Raw genomic sequence first — 22,866 nt, 5'->3', positions numbered from 1 at the left:
TAATAGTAATAGTAGTAAGAATAATAATAATAATAATAATAAAAACTTACATCGCCTGCGATAAAGGTGACACGGACATTGCGGCTGACAGCGATAGCCTGCAAGATCTCAACGAACCTCTTCTTCTCATCAGTGTGAACGGCGCAAGCCCATGCATCAACCTAGAAAAAAGGATATTAAAAAAAAAAAAAAAAAAAAAAAAAAGGTGTTAAAAGGAGGAGGCTGGGCAGGCGGGTGACCATAAATATTTAGATGAGAGCCCATTCACCATGGGTCTCCGGATAGACAAATTGTAATAATAATAAAGGTATATAGTTACAATAATAATAATAATAATAATAATAAAATCGGCTTACCAAATCGTCCAACAACTCTGGACCAAAGTGACCCAAGACGTTCATGAAGGCCTTGCTCTTGCCAAAGACCTTACCAATGAGACTTCCACGCGACAAGGAGTCACCCATCTGCTCGAGTGTGTCCTCGAACAAGGTCAAAGCTGGGTATACCAAGGGAGTACCAAGGACAACAACAACGTGGCGGGTCGTGGGCAACATCTGTGCACGGATCTCACGGTCCAACATCTCATAGGTCTCATTGGAAAGAACAGTTGCCTTGGAACGCTCGGAGCGGGTATCAGGAAGGACGACGAGCGTACGTTTTCCAAAGTGTGTGATGTTGTTATAACCCTTGCCGCTAGCAGAGGTGATGAGAGCAGCCTTGGAAGCGTGGTTCGGGGTAGAGTGCTGCTGGAAGAGAAGGTAGAACTTTGTGGCAGCAGCACCGATGCCTTTTCAAAAAAAAAAAAAAAAAAAAAAAAAAAAAAGTTGGTATTAGTTAGGTCCATGGGCATTATATTCACATCCTTTTTGTGTTGTGTACGAGGGGCGTGCTTTTGCATGTGTGAGAATAAAATTCACAATAAACTTCACGGGTTTATATGCATGCATGCAGAAGTAAAATTTAAATAGATCCAATTGATCTCGGAATATAAGACACCGAAGAAAAAAAAAAAAAAAAAAAAAAAGTAGAAAATGGAATAACGCGAGATGATTCCAAATTGCGAGATGAGCAAAAAGAATGAGTGGAGGCATGAAGACTCTTTTCAACATCGGCATGAGACTTACCCTGCATAACATTCGAAAGCTGATAGTTGTCGGGATAGGAGCCATATCCATCGAGGATATCATGATCGTCCCAGGTATTGACTGATGGGATCAGGGACAGGGCCTTGGAGTAAGTGCCGGTGATAAAGTGCTGAGCATAGTGATCAAAGTAATACTTCTCAACAGCGTACTTCTTTTCATTTGTGAATTCAGTTGCGATCCTCGTTTCCTCATCCATTCCCAACCACTCGAGCATTTCGGGGATAGCCAAGACATCGTCGTTGTAAATCTGGTCACCGCCTCCGATCATGGCATGGAAGGGCTTGCCATCATGACTTGCCAAGAGATCATCCCACAGAGGGTTAGCGCCCTTGAAGTTGGTCTCGGGATCCTCGACATCGGAGGTGAAGCCGTTGCAGGAGTAGAAAGCCCAGTTGAAGGGTTCATCCAGGGCAGGGATGAAGAAGTTCCATTTCTGAGGCTGGTGCACCCGGCGACCATCCTCGGTTTCAAACCAGTACTCGATATTTTTCTCACGATGGGCTAGAAGGGTCAGCTGAATATCGTATCTGTAAAAGTGATTGCCTTCCCAGGTCTCGAGATGGCGGGGACGAGAATAACCGATCTGGGACTTTGTAGGGTCACGGATGACCAGACGGGGTACGTCCTCACGATCGGAGACAATGAGGACTGAACCAACCCAGCGACGTTGCTCAACAATGATGTTTTGGAAGCGGAGAATAGGCCCGACCTTGAATTGAGGTGAGGGAAGAATAGACTCGTATTCTTGACGTGCGGCCTCGATAGCAGCATCCTCGACTTCCTCGTCATCATCTACCAAAGGATCTCGGCCATCATCTTGTTGTTCTTCAGCACGGCGTTGGTGTTGTTGAGTCTGAGTCCTTTCGTGTTCGTCGTGGTCCTCACCGTTGACAAAGTCCGAGATGCGGTGACCAATGTCGGAGAGAAAATCCATGGTGTGAGATAAAAAAAGTTTGAAGATGGAGTTGGGATATGAAGAAAGAAAAAAGGATGAAGGGTGGTGAAGAAGGAAAGAAAGAAAGAAAGAAAAAAAGAGACCGAGTTTGAAATAAAAAATATGAGCAAAAAAAAAAAAAAAAAAAAAAAAGACTGGCGTTTTTTTTAGTTGTTTTAGTTGGCAGACCAAGACTTGTGTAAATGGCGCGCATTTGTCCGTTGGATGTTTGGAGCGAGATTCTACTAGACTAACAATTAGAGGACAAGGGTGGCGCGCCTCTTGAAGTAATTAATCAATTGGAATAATGTGAAGACCAACCAGAGTCCAGATTAATTGTAAGGTTAACCTATCAAACAGAAAAAAAAAAAGCCAGCACTAAATTAATGTGAAAAAAAAAAAAAAAAAAAAGGTCCATGTCTTCACATCTTCAGGCCTCGGATATTCGGACATCCTGATCTTTCTCTGCTCTTTTCTTTACTTACGACGCGATTGCGAGGATTGGTCAAACCAAAAGTTGGTTTTTTTTGCATGAATTGAACAAACACGGACACACGCGTAAGCATTCGCATGGTAACAACATGAGAGCAACAAAAAAGAGGTCCACATGGCCTTGTTCACTCATACAAAACATGCAAAACATGGACCACCTCTGTGGATTGTTATTTCATTTTCTCTTTCTCGCACACACACACACACAAACATGTCCTCTCAATAAGATCTTTTTTTTTTTTTTTTTTTTTTTGCAAAGCCTGATTACCATATTCATTAACTGATACCTGTTCAATTAATTCGATTAAAGTGTTAAAATGACAAGAGTACTGCACACGTGTTTTCGGTATTCCTTTATTTTCTCCGAGGAAAAAATAAAGCACACAGCCAACAAAGCCTTGTGATTATTTGATTTCTCACTTTCTCACATCACCATCTCTATTGAGCTGTCTCTTTGTTTCTTTCAGATTAAAAAAAAAGAAAAAAAAAAAAAAACGAGATATGTCAATCATTCTCTCCAGCTCAGGGCGCCAGGGGTATTAAGACCGTTAGTTACAAATTCATTAATGTTTCTCAGGTTTCAACACACACACACAAAAAAAAAAAAGAAGCCGTCTGATTGGTTAGTGTATCTAACAAAGAATACACAGGAAATGAGGATAAATGATCACATTCAACGAGAACATTAGACAAGACTTTTTTCTTGGGATCAAATGTGGCTGTGACTATTGAGAGAAGGAGCGAATAAAACTGGGTTTTTCTTTTTCTTTTCGAAAAGACAAAAGCTGTAGGTGTAGTATGGATAAGAAAAAAAAAAAAAAAAAAAAAAAAACTTGCATGCATTGAACACAGCACAGCTCAAAAGTAGCATAAGGTATTACAAGGCAAAGACAGTTTCTGGCATGGGATGTCAAGAAGCTTCTCCAAAAGTATATCAATTAAACAAACTATTTTTGGTTACCCACCGACAGGTACAGGCATGTCAGGTTCCCAGTCCTTCCGTTTTTTTTTTTGTCTCCCTGATTTTAATTCTTTTTCTCGGAAACTAAAACCAGGACTGGGTGGACCTGTGGTGAGAACTCGTTGTTTTGTAAACAGATCAACAGATTCAGGTTCTTACAGGAGACAGAACAAGGCCGGAGGAAATATCGAGAGTCATATTCTTGAGTGTGGCTATTTGATGCATAAAAATGAATGAAGGCATTGCAAAGATCGAGCTGTATAATCAGGGCAATATTAATTCCAGTCTGTCCAAATTGACGTATAAAGGGAAGGATGGGGTATAATGAGGATGCATAAATTGGATCTTACATCCAGCTAGCAAGTAAGATGAGGATAGATGAAAAACAGCATTAGCTCGATTCTCTGCTAGATGTGTGAATAAGATGGATGTGTATGGATTGTATGAGATAGATGTGAGGGTGAGATTATGGACTTGTGGATGTAGTGTTCAAGGATGAATGAGGATCACTCCAGCTGAAGGTTCATAATCAAGAGTAGGACTGATTCCAATGCCAGATTGGTCATCCAACTCCGCCATACTCGTGTGTCCCAATGACGCAGGTTGTGTCCCAAGCGTTTGATGTGTATCAGTTGTATATATATTCATGTATACGTAAAAAATAGGGTATAATTCTCAAAGAGACAACTGCGTGGCGCTGCAAATCTTTCAGATAATATTCCCCCCTCTTCCACATCGTGTGTGTTCCTGTCAGCAAAGCAGAAAATATCCCCATCCGACTTTTAGTCCACGCAACTCCCGGGGCAAATACTCCAGCACTCTTTGTTGTGATCTAACTGGTCAATCCTTCCTCCTTTTCATCACTAAGAAAGATTATTCTCACACGTTCAAAATACCAAACATTTCTGTCATATCACTCATTACCATCAATTATTCAAACCACATCCCTTCCCAGCGTCTACATTAGCTCTTTCCTCTCTCTTTTTTTTCTTTTTTTTTTTTAATTCATCATCCGTCTGCAATCAAGTGCCTGATCGCTCCTTCCTTTCATTCTTTTTGTTCTTTTTCTTACAAACAACATTTTCCCACCAGGTCGGAAAGAAAGAAAGAAAGAAAAAAGGGCACTGTCAACGTTGGGTTTCATTACGTTTTGGTTGTAGTATAAGCATTGTTTATATTACAGTAGTTTTTTTTTTTTTCCCGTTCCCCTTCCTTCCCCTCCACAGTCACTTACTCTTTCTCCGGTGCACCAGCCAGTTCGAACAGTAAAGAATCCTTTCATTGTTTCCCTTCTGAAACGCCTTTTCTTCTTTTCCATTCTTACTACAAACATTTTCATCGTTATCTGGCATTATCCTCTCTTTGCTCCCTTTTCTCTTTAAGTCTTTTCTCCCTTTCTTTCTCTCTCTCTTTTTTTTTTTTTTTTTTTTTTTTTTTCCTTTTCTCTTCTTCCTTGACCTCATTCTTGCGCCAGTGTTCTTTTTTATTTTTTTTTTATTTCCCATTCATTGTCGCCCTTTCTCTCTTTTCTCTTTCTCTCTCTCTCTCTCTCTCTCTCTCTCTCTCTCTCTCTCTCTCTCTCTCTCTCTCTCTCTCTCTCTCCTCCCTCCCCCTTTCCCTCTTTTCCGTAAAAGATGGCTCTCCATTCTGTCTCGACATCAATCTCTGCCTCCGTCTCTGCATCACCCTCTTCATCTCCCACCACTACCTCATCTCCAACCTTGCTCTCATCCCCTCCTTCCACTGCTACCACCACCCCTGCGGCTCACTCCTCTCCCACGGGGAAGGATTTACCAGACACTGCCTCCGCTGTGGATCCTGACACCTACAGTCACAGTATCTTTGAGGATCAGGACCTCTCTCCTACCAAGGGTATCAACATCTTGAATGGAAACCGTCGTGGTAGTAGCTTCATCCCCGGTCTCTCCACAGACGGTATCTCGGACCCTTTTGGTCTCTCAGACTATTTTAGCTCCAGTATCCCCAAAGCTGGTTTGAATAACACCAACCCCATCAATAATAACAACTCTAGCCACCTTTCAAGTAGTATCCATATCGGAAGTCTCAGCAACGGATTCAATGGCCTCAGCCTAGGCACTCAAGTCGGCTCCAGCTACAACAATAATCTCAATAACGCCACCACAAAGTCGTCCCTAAGCTCGGGTCTCTATGGTTATAACAGCAGTAACAACAGTAGTAATGCCAACTTGGCCTTCACAAACACAACTAATGCCAACACCCCTGCAGAAGAGATCTCCACCATCTTTGTTGTTGGTTTCCCAGATGACATGCAAGAACGTGAGTTCCAAAACATGTTTGTCTTCACTCCAGGCTTTGAGGCTGCCACCCTCAAGATTCCCCACAAGGACCAGCAGGAGGATGATGCCCTTACCCTCGGTGTCAACGGCGTTAATCCTCGCAAGCAAATCGTAAGTTTAAATGTTTAATACATTTTCATCATTGTCCTAATCATCCATCCATTCATGTTCATTCATTCATTTGTTTGTTGGGAATAACAAACACACGAACCATCATTGAGCTATTTATTGGCAGTCTGTTTGAATTTTATTATTCTGTCCTGATTTAGCGGTTTGGAATGAACAGGGAACTGACAAGACATTCTTTTTTTTTTTTTTTTTTTTTTTTTTTTGGTTCCAATAGATTGGTTTCGCTAAATTCCGCACTCATCAGGAGGCCCTGCAGGCCATTAGCGTGCTTAGCGGGCGTAGGGTCGATGCTGAGAAGGGCTCTCAACTGAAGGCAGAAATGGCAAAAAAGAATCTCCACACCCGTAGAGGACTCTCCAATGAGCTAGTTGCCACCCCTGGCCCAGCTATGACCTCGGCAGCCATCCCACCTGCACCCCTTGGCTCAAGCTCTATCCATCCTGTCAACATCAATGGCAAAAAGACTCCACATCCTCTACAGCACCGCAACAGTCTCGCAGGATCCGCAGCCTATGATGCTTTCCATTCAGTACCCTGCAGCCCTGCCTTACCTAGTGACCTACTCTCGCCCAACGACTATCCCAGCAGCTATGACTTTTATGCCGATGTTTACGCTCCCAGCAATCTCGCTAACCTAAGCTTTGCGGAATCCTTCGGTGGTCGTCATCAACAACAGCAGCAGCAACAGCAGTCTGAGCTCTCGTCTTCCTTTTTGGGTCGTCAAAGTGCTTATGACATTAGAGTGGATCCTTTATCCATGGGCAGCTACAGCAACAACATCGGTGGCCTTGCCGGCTCCATCCCTGGATCTTTCTCAAATTCCATCTCGAGCTCGTTCTCGAACCGCAACATGGGATTTACTGGCCCCCAACGCTTTAACAAGAGCTTTTTGGACATGGATTCGGAAACGCCTACGTCCACCATCAGTTTCCTCTCAAAGTCTATTCCTGCCCACACAGAGCGCGGATTCAACAACGGGCTCTTCAACAATGATGACATGTCCAACAACCGATTTCAGGGATTGCCTATCAACACTGCTACTGCTACAACTGCTGCCTCCTTGGCCACTCCTGTTCTACCTTCACCCAATGTTGCTTCGCCTGGTTTCCGTACACCAGTCAACCCTGGTGACCAGAATCCCCCCTGCAACACGCTCTATGTTGGAAACTTACCGATGAACACCTCTGAGGACGAGCTTCGCACAATGTTTTCGCGTTGTATGGGTTACAGACGTATGTGCTTCCGTACCAAGGCCAATGGACCCATGTGCTTTGTTGAGTTTGAGAACGTCGAGTATGCAACCCAGGCGTTGAACGATCTTTATGGCAACCCATTGAGCAACTCTGTGAAAGGCGGTATTCGTCTAAGCTTTTCAAAGAATCCTTTGGGTGTCCGCAATTCACAGCCTAGCAGCCTTGCCAATCAGCTGCACATGAACAATAATGGAACAGCACCTTATCTGGATCGACGTGACAGTATGAGTGCCATGTTTGATCAACACTACTAAGGATTTTTTTCCTTCCACCCATCTTTTTTTTTTTTTTTTTTTTTCCCCTTCTCTACTTTATTTTCTTTTCATCTTTTCATTTTGCATATCTTTTTTTTTTTTTTTCTTCTTCTTCTTTTTGCCTCTTTCTCCTTTATGGCATTGCAAATTGTTGAAAAATGAGCGCAACTAGTCCTCTTTATCCTACCCCGCTCTTATTTTCATTCATCCTTCAATCAGTCCCATAATATATCCCAGGGTGAATGCCTGTGGCTTTGCCTTGACCACGCATCTATCCCAATTTTGCATTTATAAAGGTCTACGTATTTTCTCCTCTCTTTGAAGCATAAGCATAGCATTTTATCCTTTTTTTTTTTTTTTTTTGTTTTCTTAAATATTTCATAGCATTCATTACATCTTCTTTCTTTTTATTTTTTTATTTCATTTTCAGATATGAATACATTCATTAAAAAAAGACTTTTTTTTTGGTATGATTTGCGAGAAAGAATGTTGGGTTTTATTTGATCCGCAAGATCTGAAGAAATGCTACGCTTTAAAAATGCAACAGCGAAGTAACCTTGGCCTTTGGCCTTGATTTTAATCTTGACCTTCTGTCATCATCCTATCACTACTAGATTCGGTTGGGTAGATTAAGCTTTTTCCATTTGGTCATTGCCATCACTCTATTTCGGAATTAGATAGACTCATTGTCTCTTTGATCCAGATCAAACTCTCTTGGTAATATCCAAATAATTATTACTTCTACTTTATATATTTTTTACTGCTGCAACTGCTTCATCACTGTCATCATTATCATTACCATCACCTTCACCATCATCATTCCCTTCTTTTTCTGTATCCATATCTGAAAGGATAAAAACAGTTGGAAGCATGTAAAGTCAACTATGCTTTATCCAAAAAAAAAAAAAAAAAAAAAGTTTTTTTTATACTCATATCTCAAGAAAGGTTAACATTCATGCTAAAGAGGATGATATGAATATCCTGTATTCCTATTGAGTTTAATGAAGATGGCTATTGCTATTAAGCAAATCAGGCGCAACTTTATCAATTTGACGCCGAACGACTGATTGAATGTAAATGGCTCTTGCATCTGGTTCCATATTTAACAACGTTTCGTAGAGTGCTGAAGTAACAGAGGTCTTAGGTTTATGAGATGATGGTGATGATGTAACTCCAGCTCCAGTTCCAGTTCCAATTCCAGTTCCAGAAGAATCCAGAGTCGAAGCATTTCTCTCGAGTCTTTCATGAAGAGATTTAAATCGTTGATAAAGTGTTTCGATATTGTCACGAACAAATATGAGCGTCTGAGGCACTGGTGTTACTATTAAAAAAAAAAAAAAAAAAAAAAAAAAAAAAAAAAATTAGCGTCAGTCAGTAGATGAAGAAGAGGGATCGAAACAACAACTTCGAAATAGTCTTTTTTTTTTTTTTTTTTTTTTTTTTTTTCTTTACCATCTTGATATGAATTTATGGCATCTTTCAAAAACTGTATTTGGTCTCTACAGACCTGTAATTGCCGCCGTTGTTTTTCTTCAATCTCTAGCCTTTTTCTCAATTTGTAGTTTAACGCTTTGGCCTATGAAGGAAACGAATACAGATCGATATAGATGTTGGGAATTGAGAGGTGATAATAATAACAGTAATAAAATCAAAAAATGATTTGATCAACTTGGTGTCAATTTTTTTTTTTTTTTTTTTTTTTTTTTACCGCAATAATTTTTTGGCGCAAGATCTCAAGTTCTCTATCCAGTTGTAGTTCCCGTTCGGCTGTTATTCCAAAATCTAGTGCTTCATAATGTGGTAGAACAATATCTACGTTCTCAGGTATAGCAAAAATGTTATTAAGTGCATAGAGTTCGAATCGGTCAAAATTCTTGTCCACTGAAGCTTCTAGTAGTGTTTCAAACTTGTGCATGCACTTATGACACGAGGAAAAAGAAGCAGGAATGAAAAAAAAAAAAAAAAAAAAAAAAAAAAAAAAAAAAAAAGGAGGTGAGAATGAATACCAGGAGACAGCAACCTCCTCTCGTCTGCAAGGATGCAAACAAGCTTTTTTTTTTTCTTTTTTTCCTTTCACCTTGGCAGTCTCGATTTCGACATCAAAATCTTCGTGAGGTGGTCCTTTATGAGCTATAATCTCTGTCATTTCATGTTTGATAAACTCCTCTACAGCCATAGAGGCTTGGTAGATCATATTATTGACAGAGTTGATGATATCGTCCACAAAAGAAATGGGGGTGAATCCAAAGTGTTCTGTCAAAAGTTGTTGATTATGATCATGGCGTGCTTTCTTTAAACTTTCTTCGTCTACTTTTTGGAGTTGTTGTAGTTGCTGCTGCTGCTGCTGTTGTTGTTGTTGTTGGAGCTGTAGTTGTTGCTGCTGTTGTTTCCGAGGAAAGGGAAGATGCATCGGAGGCAAGGAGAAAGGAAAAGTAGAAGAAGTCATGGTTGGTCCTCGAGTCAATTGTCCTGGTCCTCTCAATTGGGATTCCACTGTCCCATGTTCATTTCGAGGATTTCGTATTGATGCATTATGAGCTATTGTTGAGGATGTTGTTGTTGTTGTACGTACTTGTTGTTCTATTCCTGTTCCTCTCACTGTTGGTGCTGCTCTGCGTTGCGACATTTTATAGTTGTAAAGAATGTGTGTCTTGTATTTTTTTTTTTTTTTACAGATGTTTATTATTATGTATTATAAAATAAAGAAAAGAAAAGAAACGCGACCTCGTGGAACAAAAAAAAGCCCAAAAAAAGGAAATTTCGCCACCAATTGATCTAATTGACCGTTTTTTTTTTTTTTTTTTTTTGACTGCTTCACAATCCAGGCACGAGCATTTTTTTTTTTTTTTTTTTTTTTTTTTTTTCTTCTTCTTCTCTATTAGAAGTTGCACTGTTCATTCATAAAGACACATTACTTCCCTCTTCTTTCATTTAACACCTTACCATGATCCGAATCGCATTGCTGGCTCGTGGACAGTCTCAGTCACAATTACAGGGACGCCGCTGCCTAACTCTATCCTACTGCTCCTTTCCTCCTCCTTCTTCTTCATTCTTTCCTTCTCTTAACCTTCCATCATTACAATGCAATCGTGCATTCTCAACTTCATACAAGTCATTTTCTTCTTCTTCTCCTTCTTCCAAAAGTACGGTACAGTCCAACAGACCATTTAGGCTTGCAGTGATTGGCAGTGGCCCTGGAGGATTTTATACGGCACACCGGGTCTTGAAGAATATTCCTGAAGCAAAAGTCGATATGTTTGAAGCCCTTCCAGTTCCTCATGGTCTTGTTCGATTTGGTGTTGCACCCGATCACCCTGAGGTCAAGGTAAACAAATGATTATGCTCCTTTAATTTAATGTTCTCGCACCATCATTCATTCATACAGACTATCCTGTGACAGATCGAATCCCTTTTGTATTTAACAGTTGCTGCACAATGCTTGCTTTTTGCTTTTTTCTTACTTTTTTTTTTTTTTTAAAATTTTTAAATTTTTAAAGAATGTGATGAGCACGTTTGATGAAGTAGCTCAGAACCCCAACTTTACATTTATTGGAAATACATCCGTGGGAACATTTATCAGCCCCTGTTCCAAGAAGGCGGATCTGGAGATCTCGGACCTTCGACCTCATTACGATGCTATCCTTCTGGCCTATGGCGCTCATGAAGATCGTCTCCTGGGGGTGCCTAATGAACAGTCTCTTAAAGGGGTCATGGCAGCTCGATCTTTTGTTGGATTTTATAACGGTCTTCCGAATGAACAACATTTAGAATCAGATCTGGATCTTTTAATATCTCGATCTGAAACTGCAGTCGTGCTCGGTCAAGGCAACGTGGCTTTGGATGTCGCTCGGATCCTTTTGACTCCGCTGGAAGACCTTAAAAAGACCGATCTAACTGACAAGATGATCAAAATTCTGGAAAAGAATCGGATCAAACATGTCTATGTGGTCGGCCGTCGTGGACCTCTCGAGGTCGCTTTCACATCAAAGGAGTTTAGAGAGATGTTGCATTTACCTGATACAACTTTCCATATGGATCAAGCTTTATTGACCTCAGAGTTGGAGCGAGCTGGGAAAACATTGGATCGACCTCGGAAGCGGTTGATGGGATTATTGGAAAAGGGAATCAAGGAATCCAAACCAAATCAACCCAAATCCTGGTCTCTTTTATTCCTGCGCAGTCCCCTGGGTTTCCAAGGGGATGAACATGGCCAGTTGACTTCGATTGAATTGGGTATCAATCGTTTAGAGGGAGAAGAGCATAATCGTAAAGCCGTACCAACGGGTGAAACAGAGACCTTGAAATGTGATTTGGCTTTCCGGAGCATTGGTTATAAGAGTTTGGGCATCCAAGGTGTACCCTTTGATAGTCGGAAAGGGATCATACCGAATGTTGACGGCAAAGTTGTGGATGCGGATCAAATTGTTGTAAGTGTAAAAAAAGAAAAAAGAATATTAGTTTGATTTTTTTTTTTTTTTTTTTTTTTTTTGATCAAATATCCATTTTTTTTTTTTTTTTTTTTTTTTTTTCCTAGGTCCCTGGTTTTTATGCGGCAGGCTGGCTCAAGCGTGGACCTATTGGAGTGATTGCTTCCACGATGGCAGATGCATATCAAACAGGGGACACTATTATTGCTGACTGGACTAGTGGCCAACCCATGCTGAACAACAATAGCAGCAGCAGCAATAACAACAACAACAACAACAATCAAAGTAACCCAGTGTTGGATCTACTCCGTTCTAAGGGTCACAAGACTGTCTCTTATGACGACTGGAAGAAGATTGAGCAAAAGGAGTTTGAATTAGGTGGCAAGGTTGGTAAGCCTAGAGAAAAGTTTTTGACAGTGGAGGAGATGCTCAAAGTGCTTGATTGAAAGAAAAAAAAAAAAAAAAAAAAAAAGCAAATCCATAGAGCTATAGACATATAAGAGCATAAGAATACAACAAAAATTGCATAGTAAAAAAAAACTTTATTCTAATGATTCGGCTGAGATAGTTCGGGAAGCGGCTTTGCGCAGTCGATTCATGACTGCAAGACCTTCATCCTCTTCACTGATCCCCTCAACGAAAATACAGTCCACATGTTGATCATCCAAGTAACGAAGCCCTCTAAACAACTCTCGTGCCACATCCTCTGGTTTTGATCCCTGACCCAACGGAAACTCAATAATCGTCGCTTCGTTCTCTGAAGTTGATCTTTTGGTTTCTAGACCATGGCTTTGTTGGTCCTCCTTATCCTTTCTGATGAGCATGCCAGCCTTCATTGCTGTCGTTGTTGGTGGTGATGGCAATGGTACTGTAAAAGACGTCCGCAGGATACCGAAACGTTTCTTGCCATGTTGCTTCAATCTCTCAATTTCCTTCATAATCAAGTTGTATTGTCCTGTTGTTGATTCTAATGACGAGGATGACAATGGTGGTAATGATGATATCGGTGATGACTGTGATGAAAAGTGTAATGATGAATGTGGAGATGATGACGATAGTGATGGTTGATGTGTTGTGTCAGACACCCGGTTTGATCTTGATCCATTCATTTCAGTGTCCTTGATTTGACCAAGAGGAAGAGAAGAGGGCCTGATATATTCCACCAGGACCACTTCAGCTTCTGGTGAATAATGTCGATACTTCATGCCTGGTGTCGTTGGAGCCTGCTCCATTGCTACGTCTGTAAAATGTTTCTTATAAACCTGGACACCTTCCATTTTTGAGACTTGTTTGATCTGCTCAAATGTTACCCCGCCAGGTCTCAAAATCGCTGGTGGGACTCTCAATCCATCTACAACAGTGGATTCGATTCCAAAGCTACATTGCCCTCCATCAATCACCATGGGTATTTTAGTCTGCAAGTCGTCCATCACATGAGAGGCCAAAGTAGGCGATGGCTTTCCTGAAGAATTAGCAGAAGGTGCTGCTAAGGGTCTATCACAGATCGTGATCAGCGCACGCGTGATCGGATGAGAAGGAAATCGAACCGCAACAGTGGCTTGACCACATGTGATTTCATTTGGGATCAAATTGGACCTTGGGAACAATAAAGTTAAAGGCCCCGGCCAATATGTTTGGATCAGATCTGAATACACTGCAGGGATCTCATTGTTTTTGAGGATAGATCGAAGCATTTTAAGAGAGGAGACATGGACAATCAGAGGATTATCCTGAGGTCGATTCTTGGCTTTGAAGATACGTTGTGCAGCCACTGAATCCAATGCGTTGGCTGCGAGACCATAAACGGTTTCTGTAGGCATTCCCACGACTTGACCCTCTCTAAGGAACTGAGCGGCTTGCTCAAGCACTTGACGGGTATGAGGTTGAGAGATCTCTGGAATGGGATCCTCAAGATCCTTTGAAAGGTATATGATGGTTGTAGGATCAATCGTTTCCAGAATAGTAACAAAGGATTCCTCTGCCTTTGATCCTGCCTCTGTCCCTGTCCCTATATCTACTCCTGTCCCTGCTACTGCCGCTACTATATCCACAGCTGATATCGCTGGACTACTATGGGTTTTATCGGGTAACATGTTGATAGGATTAAAAGCGGGAGAAGTGGCTGTGCGCCTGTAGGACAAGGTAGTATGAGAAGATCGAGTCAGGCTGCGAATGAACGACAGTCGCACTTGGTGGAGCATGCAATAGTTATACTTGAAGATAATTCTTTTCTTGTTGAACAGATTAGAGATTAGTAAATTGAATGACAAGGTGTCGCAGAAACTCATTCCTCTCATTTTAAACGGGCGCAAAAAAAAAAAAAAAAAAAAAAAAAAAGCTGAGCCACCAAAAGCTATGACACACAACAGATACAATGATTTACCGCAGCACAAATGATCAAAAGCATGAGCTGTACATTGGCGTATGACAGACGTGTAAAAAAAAAAAAAAAAAAAAAAAAAAAAAAATAGAAAAAAAAAAAAGAAAAGAAAAGAAAAGAAAAGAAAAGAAAAGGAAAAAAAAAATCTACAAGAGGAACCTCTAGAATGTCAAAATGGGGGAATAAAATTTAATTTTCGAAAGCCTGGACTTCCACCAAGTTGGGCGTCTTTGGCTTCACGTATGTGGGGATGATATGCAAGATCTTGGGCGACATGGCGAATCCACGCTGGCTAAGAGCCCGTTTCCACAATGGAGCATCCGTTTCATTGATACTGATCTTGATCCATTCGGTTCCAAACTCGGACACAAAGTCTGCCAAGTCGTTGCTTCGCTCTGATCCATCCCAACGCACATCTAGAACAATAGACATAGTCTTCAGGGTCGATTGACAGCGTCTCAGGATCAATCGTAGATCGTACAGCATATCTGCACTAAGACTTGAGCTCTTGATATCCACCGCTCGAAGAGCTAATTTCTCAACATGAAGAGCTACCTCAAAGTACTGCTTAAGAACCTCGCCTTCAATCCTAAGCTTTGATAGCTTTGTACCATAGAGCTTAAGAAGCGCTTCAGAGGCTTCCCGAGGCATATTAATCGTCATCAGCTGCAAATCCACCGTGTTTTCGTCCTGCAAGTCGGGGATGTACAGTTGATTTTTACCTCCATACAATCTCAATGATGTCAGACTACATGAGCCTTCCTCCGCCATAGCACTCTTAACGATCGTAAGCCACCACAAAAACTCCTGTGCTTGACACTGAATTGCAAGCTTGACTAGCTTAGGATTTCTACTAAGGATGTTCATCAAGAAGTGTGGATCTAGCTCCACTCTCAAAAGGAGATCCAGACGAAGGTGAAGCGAACGGAAGCATTCAATTTCTTTCAAGAATCGACTCGTCGTGTTGTTGATGATCAGATCGAATGTGACGGGGACTCCATTCTCAAATCGTGCCACCAATTTGTTGGATTCAAATCCGTCAATGACCAACTGTTCCAGTGAACAAGACTCATGAAGGTTAACCTTTTTGATTGCTGTGAACGCATCCTCCATGTCGAGACAACTCAAGCGCAGTTCTTTCAGGCGAGGACTGGACCCAATAAGCCCAGTTACTCTGGGACCTTCCTTCTTCCAGTTGATACGTTCACTCACTCTCAAAACACGCAGATTATTAGTTCGGATAGGAACAGTTACTTTGGAGAAAAATCCTGGATAGTCACTGAGAAGGAAAGACTGTAGCCTTGTCTTCATGATAATTTCCCAGAGAGGATCCGCTCTCTTGTTACGGTTCAGATAATCGGACGTTGATGTGGACGGTTTGCATGTCAGATCTAAGCAAGCAATATCCGATCTGCTAATGGCATCACGCAATGCTTTGACATCGCTCATGGAAACATCCCATTTGAGAGTAACTTTGAGATCCTGGATCAGTTTGCCTCGTTCCATGAGTTTATAAAACAAATTGGCGATAGTTGAGGACGAGAGAGCAACCTCCACTCGACCAAGGTGCTCATGATACTTGCCATCATTAACAGAAATGACCTGTGTCAGCTCCTTGATCGCCATCACCCCGTATGCCTCACGATAATGGTCTTCACATATCCATCGAGCCGTTCCATCCCTTGTCATGTATCTATAAAGGTCTCCCAGTAGTTGATTTGGGTCCATGATCTTCAAATAGAGTCCTAGTTGTTGCAAATCCGTGTTACTCAACAAGCCAAGCTCTCGAAGGAGTTGAGGCGATAACCGAGCATAGGCAGCATTTCCTTGAGAGAATTGAAGTGCTGGTCCATTGGGCAGGAGAGGTTCCTGTGAATGCATTGAGTTACGACTATAAGGAATATCATTTGAGTGAATGGAAGATGCACGGTCATTGAAACTGAATTCACTTTCAACCATCGAAAAACGTGAGGGCAAGGCGATCTCTCTCGAGATTTGAGGTGAGGTTGGATGACTGATAGTGCTGCCGCCGCCGTTGATGGAAATCTCGTGGGAATATTGAAATGATGGCCTCGGTGATGCAAAATTCGGGATAATGCCTGGTGCCAATGGTAGCTGTTCAAACATTCCTTTTGAAGACATACATTCCAGAAATTCCATTGCCATGTCCACCCCACTTTCAAAGGTATACGGACGATTACGTGTTGAAAATTTGTCGTCCTCGGGTTCCGAAGGGGTTAATGCTGGGACTGTGAATCCTGCGACTGCCACGCCGTACTTGATCATGTGCAAGAGCGTTAACAAATATGATCCATAATATTTGAAAAATTCCTCTGGGTCATCAATGTCATAGCCCTCATGTTTTGCCAAATGGATATGGTGGGGGATCTTGGTGCCCTGAATTGACTTTGTGTGTTCACCACATTCACATAAGAAATGTACTCGAAATTCATTATGCAAGATGTTGACAGAGTCCCATTGACCTCCATGTTTCGGAAGGATGATAAAAAGTCGTGGGATGGGATATTCCAATAGAGCATAGCTCTGAACAAGAATAGCCTGAACTCGAGTTTGAATAGCTGTCAACTTGTCGATTGCTTGTTGTTGTAACTCGAGCATGGACTGCTGCATTTCCATCATCTGTTGCTGTAAAGCCTGATTCCTCGACATCTCTCCCTCAAGGGTATAAAACTGTTCCCTAAAGTCGTCTTGATACATGCTGGCTAGATTAGTTCGTCCAAGTTGAATCGATTGCATAAAGTTTTCGTACAAGTAGACTGAAGATCTATATCGGTTCTTGGCTTCATCTGATATTGACCATGTCGACAATAAGGAATCTCGAGGGCTACGATCGTTTTCCTCGGCTGGTTCTAACGTGAAGGCAGCGATATAAGATCCATGTTTTGAAACTGAAGCTGAATGAGCACTGCGTGTAGATGGAGGCGGGGAAGGAAAATCATCGGGATTCTGAAGACTCGAAGCACGGGACAAGATGACCTGAATCACAGACTCTGGTTGGTACTCAATCCTCAGTGGTAACAATCTATAGTTGTAAGCCAAACGATTTTGCGTACAATTTTTTGAAGTTAGTACAACTGAAATTCTTGGCCTCATTCGAAGTATTCTTTTTTTTCTTTTTTCTTTTTTTCTTTTTTTCTTTTTTTTTTTTTACCTATTGCCATTTTCATCGACCATAAAACTGATGATACGCCTGCCACATTGGAGACGGGAGGCCAAAGGAAAGACATCTTTGATATCGTCCCACATCACAAAGGGTCTTCCTTGAGTGAGAGCCGTCCCTGGAATGACTCTGACCTCGAACGTCTCTGAGCCAGAAACGAATTCCTGGTACTCAAAACTTCCTCCTACAGTCATGGTTTAGGTTTGTTTGTGATATGTTATGGAAGAGATAAACAAATGGATGATAAGGTTGGGAAGGGGAAGAAGGAAGAAGAAAGAGCCAAGAAAAAAAAAAAAAAAAAAAAAAAAATGAAGAGGTGAGAATAGTAAAATGAATAAGAAAGGACGTCGAGAGAATGAAAGAGCAGGGATAGGAAGAGAGGGCGAGAGAGCAAGAGCGAGAGAGAGTGAAAAGAAAAGAGAGAGGAAATGGAGAGGGGGAGTTGTAGAATAGGAGGAAAAAAAAAAAAAAAAAAAAAAAAAAGTCCTGTGTGGATGGAAGGTGATGTGTCTGTGTGTAGAGAGGAGAAAAAAGATTTGAGAGCGAGAAACAGATTCTTGACAGACTAAACTGAGCACTGAAAAGATTAAACGCAAAAATACAAAAAATACAAAAAATACAAAACACAAAATACAAAAGTAACAGCATCCGATGACTTTTCCTCTCTTTTGGTTGGGCCAACTTTTTTGTTTTTTTCTTCCTTGCATCGTTAATCACCGCTACGCCAATGCATGTGGACAAGTCTGTTTTGTGTGGAACATTTGATCTTTTTTGTTGAACTGGGTTTTCTATTTCTTCTCCTTCCTGTCTTTCTTTACTTGCCTTTGCTCACAAACATATTCTTGCTTATCCACACACACACACGACATGAACAAAAATAACTGTGCTTCCTTCTTTTGAAATTGTGCAACCCAACATTTGTCCTTTGCTGTAACCTACTTTTTTTTTTTTTTTTTTTTTTTTTACTTTAACCTTCTATCCCACAGGTACCCATTACCTGGGTTTTTTCTCTGTTGTTGTTGTTGTCATCCCTATCCTTTTCTTCTTTCCCAGAGGTCTGAGCAAAGAGAATGTATGCATTGCCATTGTTTATCCTTTCGTACCCTTCAAAGAAAGCATCTTTCGGGGGAGTACAGTAGACATGCGCACGGATAGGGAGGGAAAAAAAGGGGAGTGTTGTAAGACATGTCTACTTTTTGAGGCGGGAAATTAATCAAGAACTCGTGGGGGTGCCCCTTATTTAAAACGATCATCATTTCTAATTGACTAAATGTTATCAGATAGTTTTTATTCAACAACATTTCCAAGCATCTATGAACTTTGAGAGTAGGTCAAATAAAAAGATAAAAGATAAAAAAAAAAAAAAAAAAAAAAAAAAAAAGAATCAGCTATGATTGCCACCCCCTATCGTTTTAAGAAAACTTTTGTGCAAACTGTCTAACTTTTTAGACTGACTCTGTGGAACAGCTCCATGTCTCTCTTCTGTTTTTGGGAGCCGTGACGAGGATGGCGAAAGTATTTTAAAGACATCATCAGGAACGAAAAAGCCTCGACGGCTGAAGGCCATCTTCCAAGCATCCACTGTCGGGGAGCTGACCATTATTTCGGTCCAGCATGGTCCAAACTCAACAATGAAATTGGCGAGCTCGGTATCAGCCTTGCTACCCTCCCATGCTGAGTAAACCACGATGGAGAGATGTGATAAGCTTGAGCGGCAGCATTCTATAATCGACTTTAGATCTCTCAGTATAAGTGGCGTGAGCAATGGACAAGCGATGTCTAGCCGGCTAAGAATTGACTTTGTATGCCGCATCGTCAAGCTCAATAACGATAAACTCTTGGAAGCGTCTCCCTCAACTCGGAATTTCGTCAACCTGGAGCCATAAACTCGTAATAATGAATTAAGAATATCCGACGGGACACCAGGCGACATCAGCTCCAACTTGACAGAGATTTTGTTTTGAATATTAGTGGCGTGGAGTAAATTTCGATTACAATACAGAGTAAGCGTATTGAGTTCACACCGCTTGCTCGTCGTAGCCGTCTCCTGAATGATCGTCAGCGACCTTAGGAAATCTGATACCGGACAGAAGATCATTAGTTTGTTAAGAATGGGGTTTCTACGCACAAGGCCTTCTACGAGGCTCGGATCCATCTCTGTAACTGTCAAGGGCCGTAAATGGAGAATCTGAAGGCCTTTGGCACCAAGTAGCAGAGGGCTGGATATATCTGAAGCTAATAAATCCATAAAGGTTGGCTCGCCATCACGAAATTTTGCGAGCATACCACTTGTGGCTCCATTATCGAGCGCAAGATGCTCGAGCGGACAAAATCCAGTGGTTGTCCTCCTGATCGCAGCATATGCATCATCCACGTTCGTACACCCAAGGTGAAGCTCATTAAGCCGAGGACATAGACGAAGAAAATCAACGACTCTACTGCCATCTTTTTTCCAATCTACACGCTCGGATATCCTAAGAACTCTGAGATGTGTTGTCGCCGCTGGAACGCTCACTCGGGAAAAAAATCCAACATACTCTGTCAATGTAAATGATTGGAGCCTTGGACTTTCTATTGTCTGCCATAGGGGGTCCGACCTTTTGTTGCGGTTCAGGATGTCTGAGGCGGCGTTGGATGCTGAGCATGCTAGTTCCAAGCAAACCACACGGGACTTTGATATGACATCCCGCAGCGACTTTAGATCACTCATGGAAACATCCCATGTCATCCTGACTTTTACTTCCTGTATAAATTTGCCTCGCTCGATTGCTTTGTAAAAATGTAGTGCAGCCCCAGGAGAAGCAAGAGTAACATCTATGCGTCCTAGATGGTCGTCAAACTCCCCAGAATGGACGTCCAGAATCTCCCTGATCTCCTTGATCGCACTAGCAGTATATCTGTCGTGATAGTGGTCCCGACAGACCCATTTGACATGTCCCTCCCTTGTTATGATACGATGGAGGTTTCCTACACGTCCATGAGCTTCTTTACCCTTCAAATATGCCCCTAGTTCCTTGAGATCTACCACTTGTGAATCATCCAACCCATCTTTTTGTTGCTGTTTCGTGGGTCCATTGGATATGATAGAGAAATATCCGTTAGCGGACAAATTTTCCAAGACCTCAATTGCATGGTTTACAAGAGGCTCAAGTTTTCGTGAAGGTTGTTGGGTCCTACTAGTTGGTTCTATACTCGCTTGAGGTGACAATGGTAGAGCTGTGAATCCTGCCACCGATATCCCATATTTCATCATATGTAAAAGACTAAGAATGTGAGCGCCATAATGCCGGAAAAACTCTGCTGGGTTCTCGATGTCGTATCCTTCATGCCGCACTAAATGAATGTGATGAGGAATCTTGCTGCCTTTGTGTGGGGTCGTGTGGTTGCCGCATTCGCAAAGGAAGTATAGCCGAAACGTTTCGCTGTGTGTGAGATCCTCAAATCTTTGCTGAGAGCCTACAAGGGTTGTACCACCAACACTACTACTTGAACTGCTTCCAATGGTGCTGCTATTGTTTGGCAATACGATGAACAACCTTGGAATACGAGAGCTTCGCCAGGTTCCATTTTGACTAAGGATCGTTTGAACCTGACTCCGGATATGAGCTAGGCGGTCAAGAGCACGCTGCTGCATTTGGAATATGGATTGCCTCATTTCATCTGTCTGTTGTTGTAGCTCACGGCGCTTGAGCATTTCTGCCTTCAGTAATTGGCGCTGTTCTATAGAATTCTTAGCACGCATATTTGCCTGGGGCATAGGGTTGCTTTGAATGGCGCGAGGATGATACTCGGAAGCAAAGGTCGAGACCTGAGACTCTGTAGTAGGTTCCGACGAGTAAGAGGATGTGGACATGTTGGAGTGGCTCCTGGTCTCGATGTCGCTCATGTGTGACTCGTCTGAGATATAATAGGGTGTTGCGGGAGTATGTGTGTCCAGTAGAGGATCTGGGAGACTGCTTCGATCAAAAATAATTTCAATGGTTGACCCAGGCTGATGTTCTATCCGAAGGGGTAATAGACTGCCATTTCAATTTGAAAACAAACGTCGCAAATGTGGTGTCAGTGTCAGGATAATTTTTTCTTTTGGTTTTTCATGGACACAAAGCTCCCCGACCTGTCAACTTTTACCTTTTGCCCTCAGCATCTGTCATAAAATCAAGTGTCTGTTTCTCACGCTGAAGATGGGCGGTTGGAGGAGCCTTTTGCTTGATATCATCCCATAAAACGAATGGTTTGCCCTCAGTTTCATCATCCCCCAGAATAACAGGGATCTCAAATGACTCTAAACCCCATTGAAACGTTTGTCGTTTAGAATTCATTGTAGTGGTTTGTGCGAGTAAAAAAAAAGAGAGGGAGAGAGAGGATGGCGGAGGAAGCACAGGACCAAGCGCTGGAGGACAAAATGTGATTGTTTATGTTGTTGAGGGGATCATCAAGAGAGCGAAAAGGGCAAAACAGAGTGACACGCCACATGTTTTTATAGAGTTGTCCAACATGTGCCGCCCTTTTGAATGTTTACCTTTCTTGATGCTCCCAATGCACTCTATTAAATATAAATATATATTTATTATACATCTCTTTTTTTGGTGCTGTTGTCGAATCAACCACTCATCCATGTAATAAGAGCATCTGGTGAAGTGGATATCTGCTCTCAAAGATGTATGGAGGGATTGAGCTGATCCGGTGCACAAACATGACATAAAAACATGAACCATCAACAATGTTTATCACAATCAGCCAGCAGCTCTCTCTTTCAATCTGCTCTGCTGTGCAACCTAAACTATTGAGAACAGGAAGTTCGTTTTGCTCACCAAAAGAAGAGAGAGACAGAAAGCGAAGATGTTGAAGTGGTTGGGCCGCTTTGCATTGTTTGAGATTGTTTACATGTACAGGCGGACATGAATTGGTTGTGAGACAAAAAGTGGGAACGAGGGATGCTTTGTGTTCTTTACCCTCGAACAAGTTTTTGGTGCCGTTCAGGTTATTTTGTAGGACCCTGTTTTATTTTTGAAACTTATTCCACTTTTTCTTATCTCTATCCATTTTAAATCTCAATCATCTCTCGATAAACCAAAAGTATAGTCTACATGTCGTCAGTTAATGCTGTTGTACGGCCCAAGTTCCCTTTTCTGGAGCACAGCAATGGCAACAACGGTAGCAGTAGCACGCATGCTCCACCATTACTCACAAGGACTGGTCGAGGTTGAAGATTGATGAGTTATGAGTTGTGATCATCATGCAATAAAATGAGCCGAGGTATACTGACATGAGTACAAAATTAGCCCGATCACTTTCAACCACCTTCGCACATTTGTATACCCATACTCTCGCGCCTTTTTCTTTATTGAACACAATCAACACATTTGACATCCAATGTGTCACACTTTCATTC

General features: G+C 41.8%; 8 protein-coding genes across 8 annotated transcripts; 2 read left to right on the top strand and 6 right to left on the bottom strand.

The window, feature by feature from the left end:
- Positions 1–48: 48 nt before the first annotated feature.
- Positions 49–2,179, bottom strand: BCR41DRAFT_363278 (hypothetical protein; the record flags this gene model as incomplete). The annotated part of the gene is made up of 3 exons (XM_022025870.1): positions 1,125–2,179; positions 357–787; positions 49–161 (listed from the first exon to the last, which is right to left on the bottom strand). Coding segments are annotated over exons 1-3 (1,499 nt in total), but the record flags the coding sequence as incomplete, so codon positions are not given.
- Positions 2,180–5,152: 2,973 nt separating this feature from the next.
- Positions 5,153–7,504, top strand: BCR41DRAFT_390193 (hypothetical protein). The gene is made up of 2 exons (XM_022028197.1): positions 5,153–5,961; positions 6,194–7,504. The coding sequence occupies exons 1-2, from the start codon at positions 5,167–5,169 to the stop codon at positions 7,484–7,486; spliced, it is 2,088 nt and encodes a 695-aa protein (XP_021876306.1). The 5' UTR covers positions 5,153–5,166; the 3' UTR covers positions 7,487–7,504.
- Positions 7,505–8,424: 920 nt separating this feature from the next.
- Positions 8,425–10,176, bottom strand: BCR41DRAFT_426167 (Mis12 protein-domain-containing protein). Its single transcript, XM_022030692.1, has 4 exons — positions 9,564–10,176; positions 9,195–9,404; positions 8,939–9,062; positions 8,425–8,807 (listed from the first exon to the last, which is right to left on the bottom strand). Exons 1-4 carry the CDS (start codon positions 10,110–10,112, stop codon positions 8,485–8,487), a joined length of 1,206 nt encoding a protein of 401 aa, XP_021876305.1. The 5' UTR covers positions 10,113–10,176; the 3' UTR covers positions 8,425–8,484.
- A 201-nt stretch (positions 10,177–10,377) lies between these two features.
- On the top strand, positions 10,378–12,352 carry BCR41DRAFT_328718 (hypothetical protein; the record flags this gene model as incomplete). Its single annotated transcript, XM_022021707.1, has 3 exons — positions 10,378–10,811; positions 10,984–11,913; positions 12,021–12,352. Coding segments are annotated over exons 1-3 (1,641 nt in total), but the record flags the coding sequence as incomplete, so codon positions are not given.
- Positions 12,353–12,439: 87 nt separating this feature from the next.
- On the bottom strand, positions 12,440–14,175 carry BCR41DRAFT_363274 (DHBP synthase RibB-like alpha/beta domain-containing protein). Its single transcript, XM_022025869.1, has one exon. The coding sequence runs from the start codon at positions 14,112–14,114 to the stop codon at positions 12,456–12,458; it is 1,659 nt and encodes a 552-aa protein (XP_021876303.1). The 5' UTR covers positions 14,115–14,175; the 3' UTR covers positions 12,440–12,455.
- Positions 14,176–14,444: 269 nt separating this feature from the next.
- BCR41DRAFT_426164 (hypothetical protein) lies at positions 14,445–17,768 on the bottom strand. Its single transcript, XM_022030691.1, has 2 exons — positions 17,466–17,768; positions 14,445–17,336 (listed from the first exon to the last, which is right to left on the bottom strand). Exons 1-2 carry the CDS (start codon positions 17,666–17,668, stop codon positions 14,483–14,485), a joined length of 3,057 nt encoding a protein of 1,018 aa, XP_021876302.1. The 5' UTR covers positions 17,669–17,768; the 3' UTR covers positions 14,445–14,482.
- A 1,089-nt stretch (positions 17,769–18,857) lies between these two features.
- Positions 18,858–21,906, bottom strand: BCR41DRAFT_390189 (hypothetical protein; the record flags this gene model as incomplete). The annotated part of the gene is made up of 2 exons (XM_022028196.1): positions 21,603–21,906; positions 18,858–21,493 (listed from the first exon to the last, which is right to left on the bottom strand). The coding sequence occupies exons 1-2, from the start codon at positions 21,791–21,793 to the stop codon at positions 18,859–18,861; spliced, it is 2,826 nt and encodes a 941-aa protein (XP_021876301.1). The 5' UTR covers positions 21,794–21,906.
- A 176-nt stretch (positions 21,907–22,082) lies between these two features.
- BCR41DRAFT_375157 (hypothetical protein) lies at positions 22,083–22,844 on the bottom strand (the record flags this gene model as incomplete). The annotated part of the gene is made up of 2 exons (XM_022026922.1): positions 22,083–22,470; positions 22,663–22,844. The coding sequence occupies 2 exons, from the start codon at positions 22,842–22,844 to the stop codon at positions 22,083–22,085; spliced, it is 570 nt and encodes a 189-aa protein (XP_021876300.1).
- Positions 22,845–22,866: the final 22 nt, after the last annotated feature.

The sequence above is a fragment of the Lobosporangium transversale genome, assembly GCF_002105155.1.
Source record: "Lobosporangium transversale strain NRRL 3116 chromosome Unknown BCR41scaffold_61, whole genome shotgun sequence".
In the NCBI taxonomy this organism is placed as follows: Eukaryota; Fungi; Mortierellomycota; class Mortierellomycetes; order Mortierellales; family Mortierellaceae; genus Lobosporangium; species Lobosporangium transversale.
The sequence above is the reverse complement of the archived record's forward strand: the minus strand, read 5'-3'. Positions and strand labels throughout refer to the sequence as shown.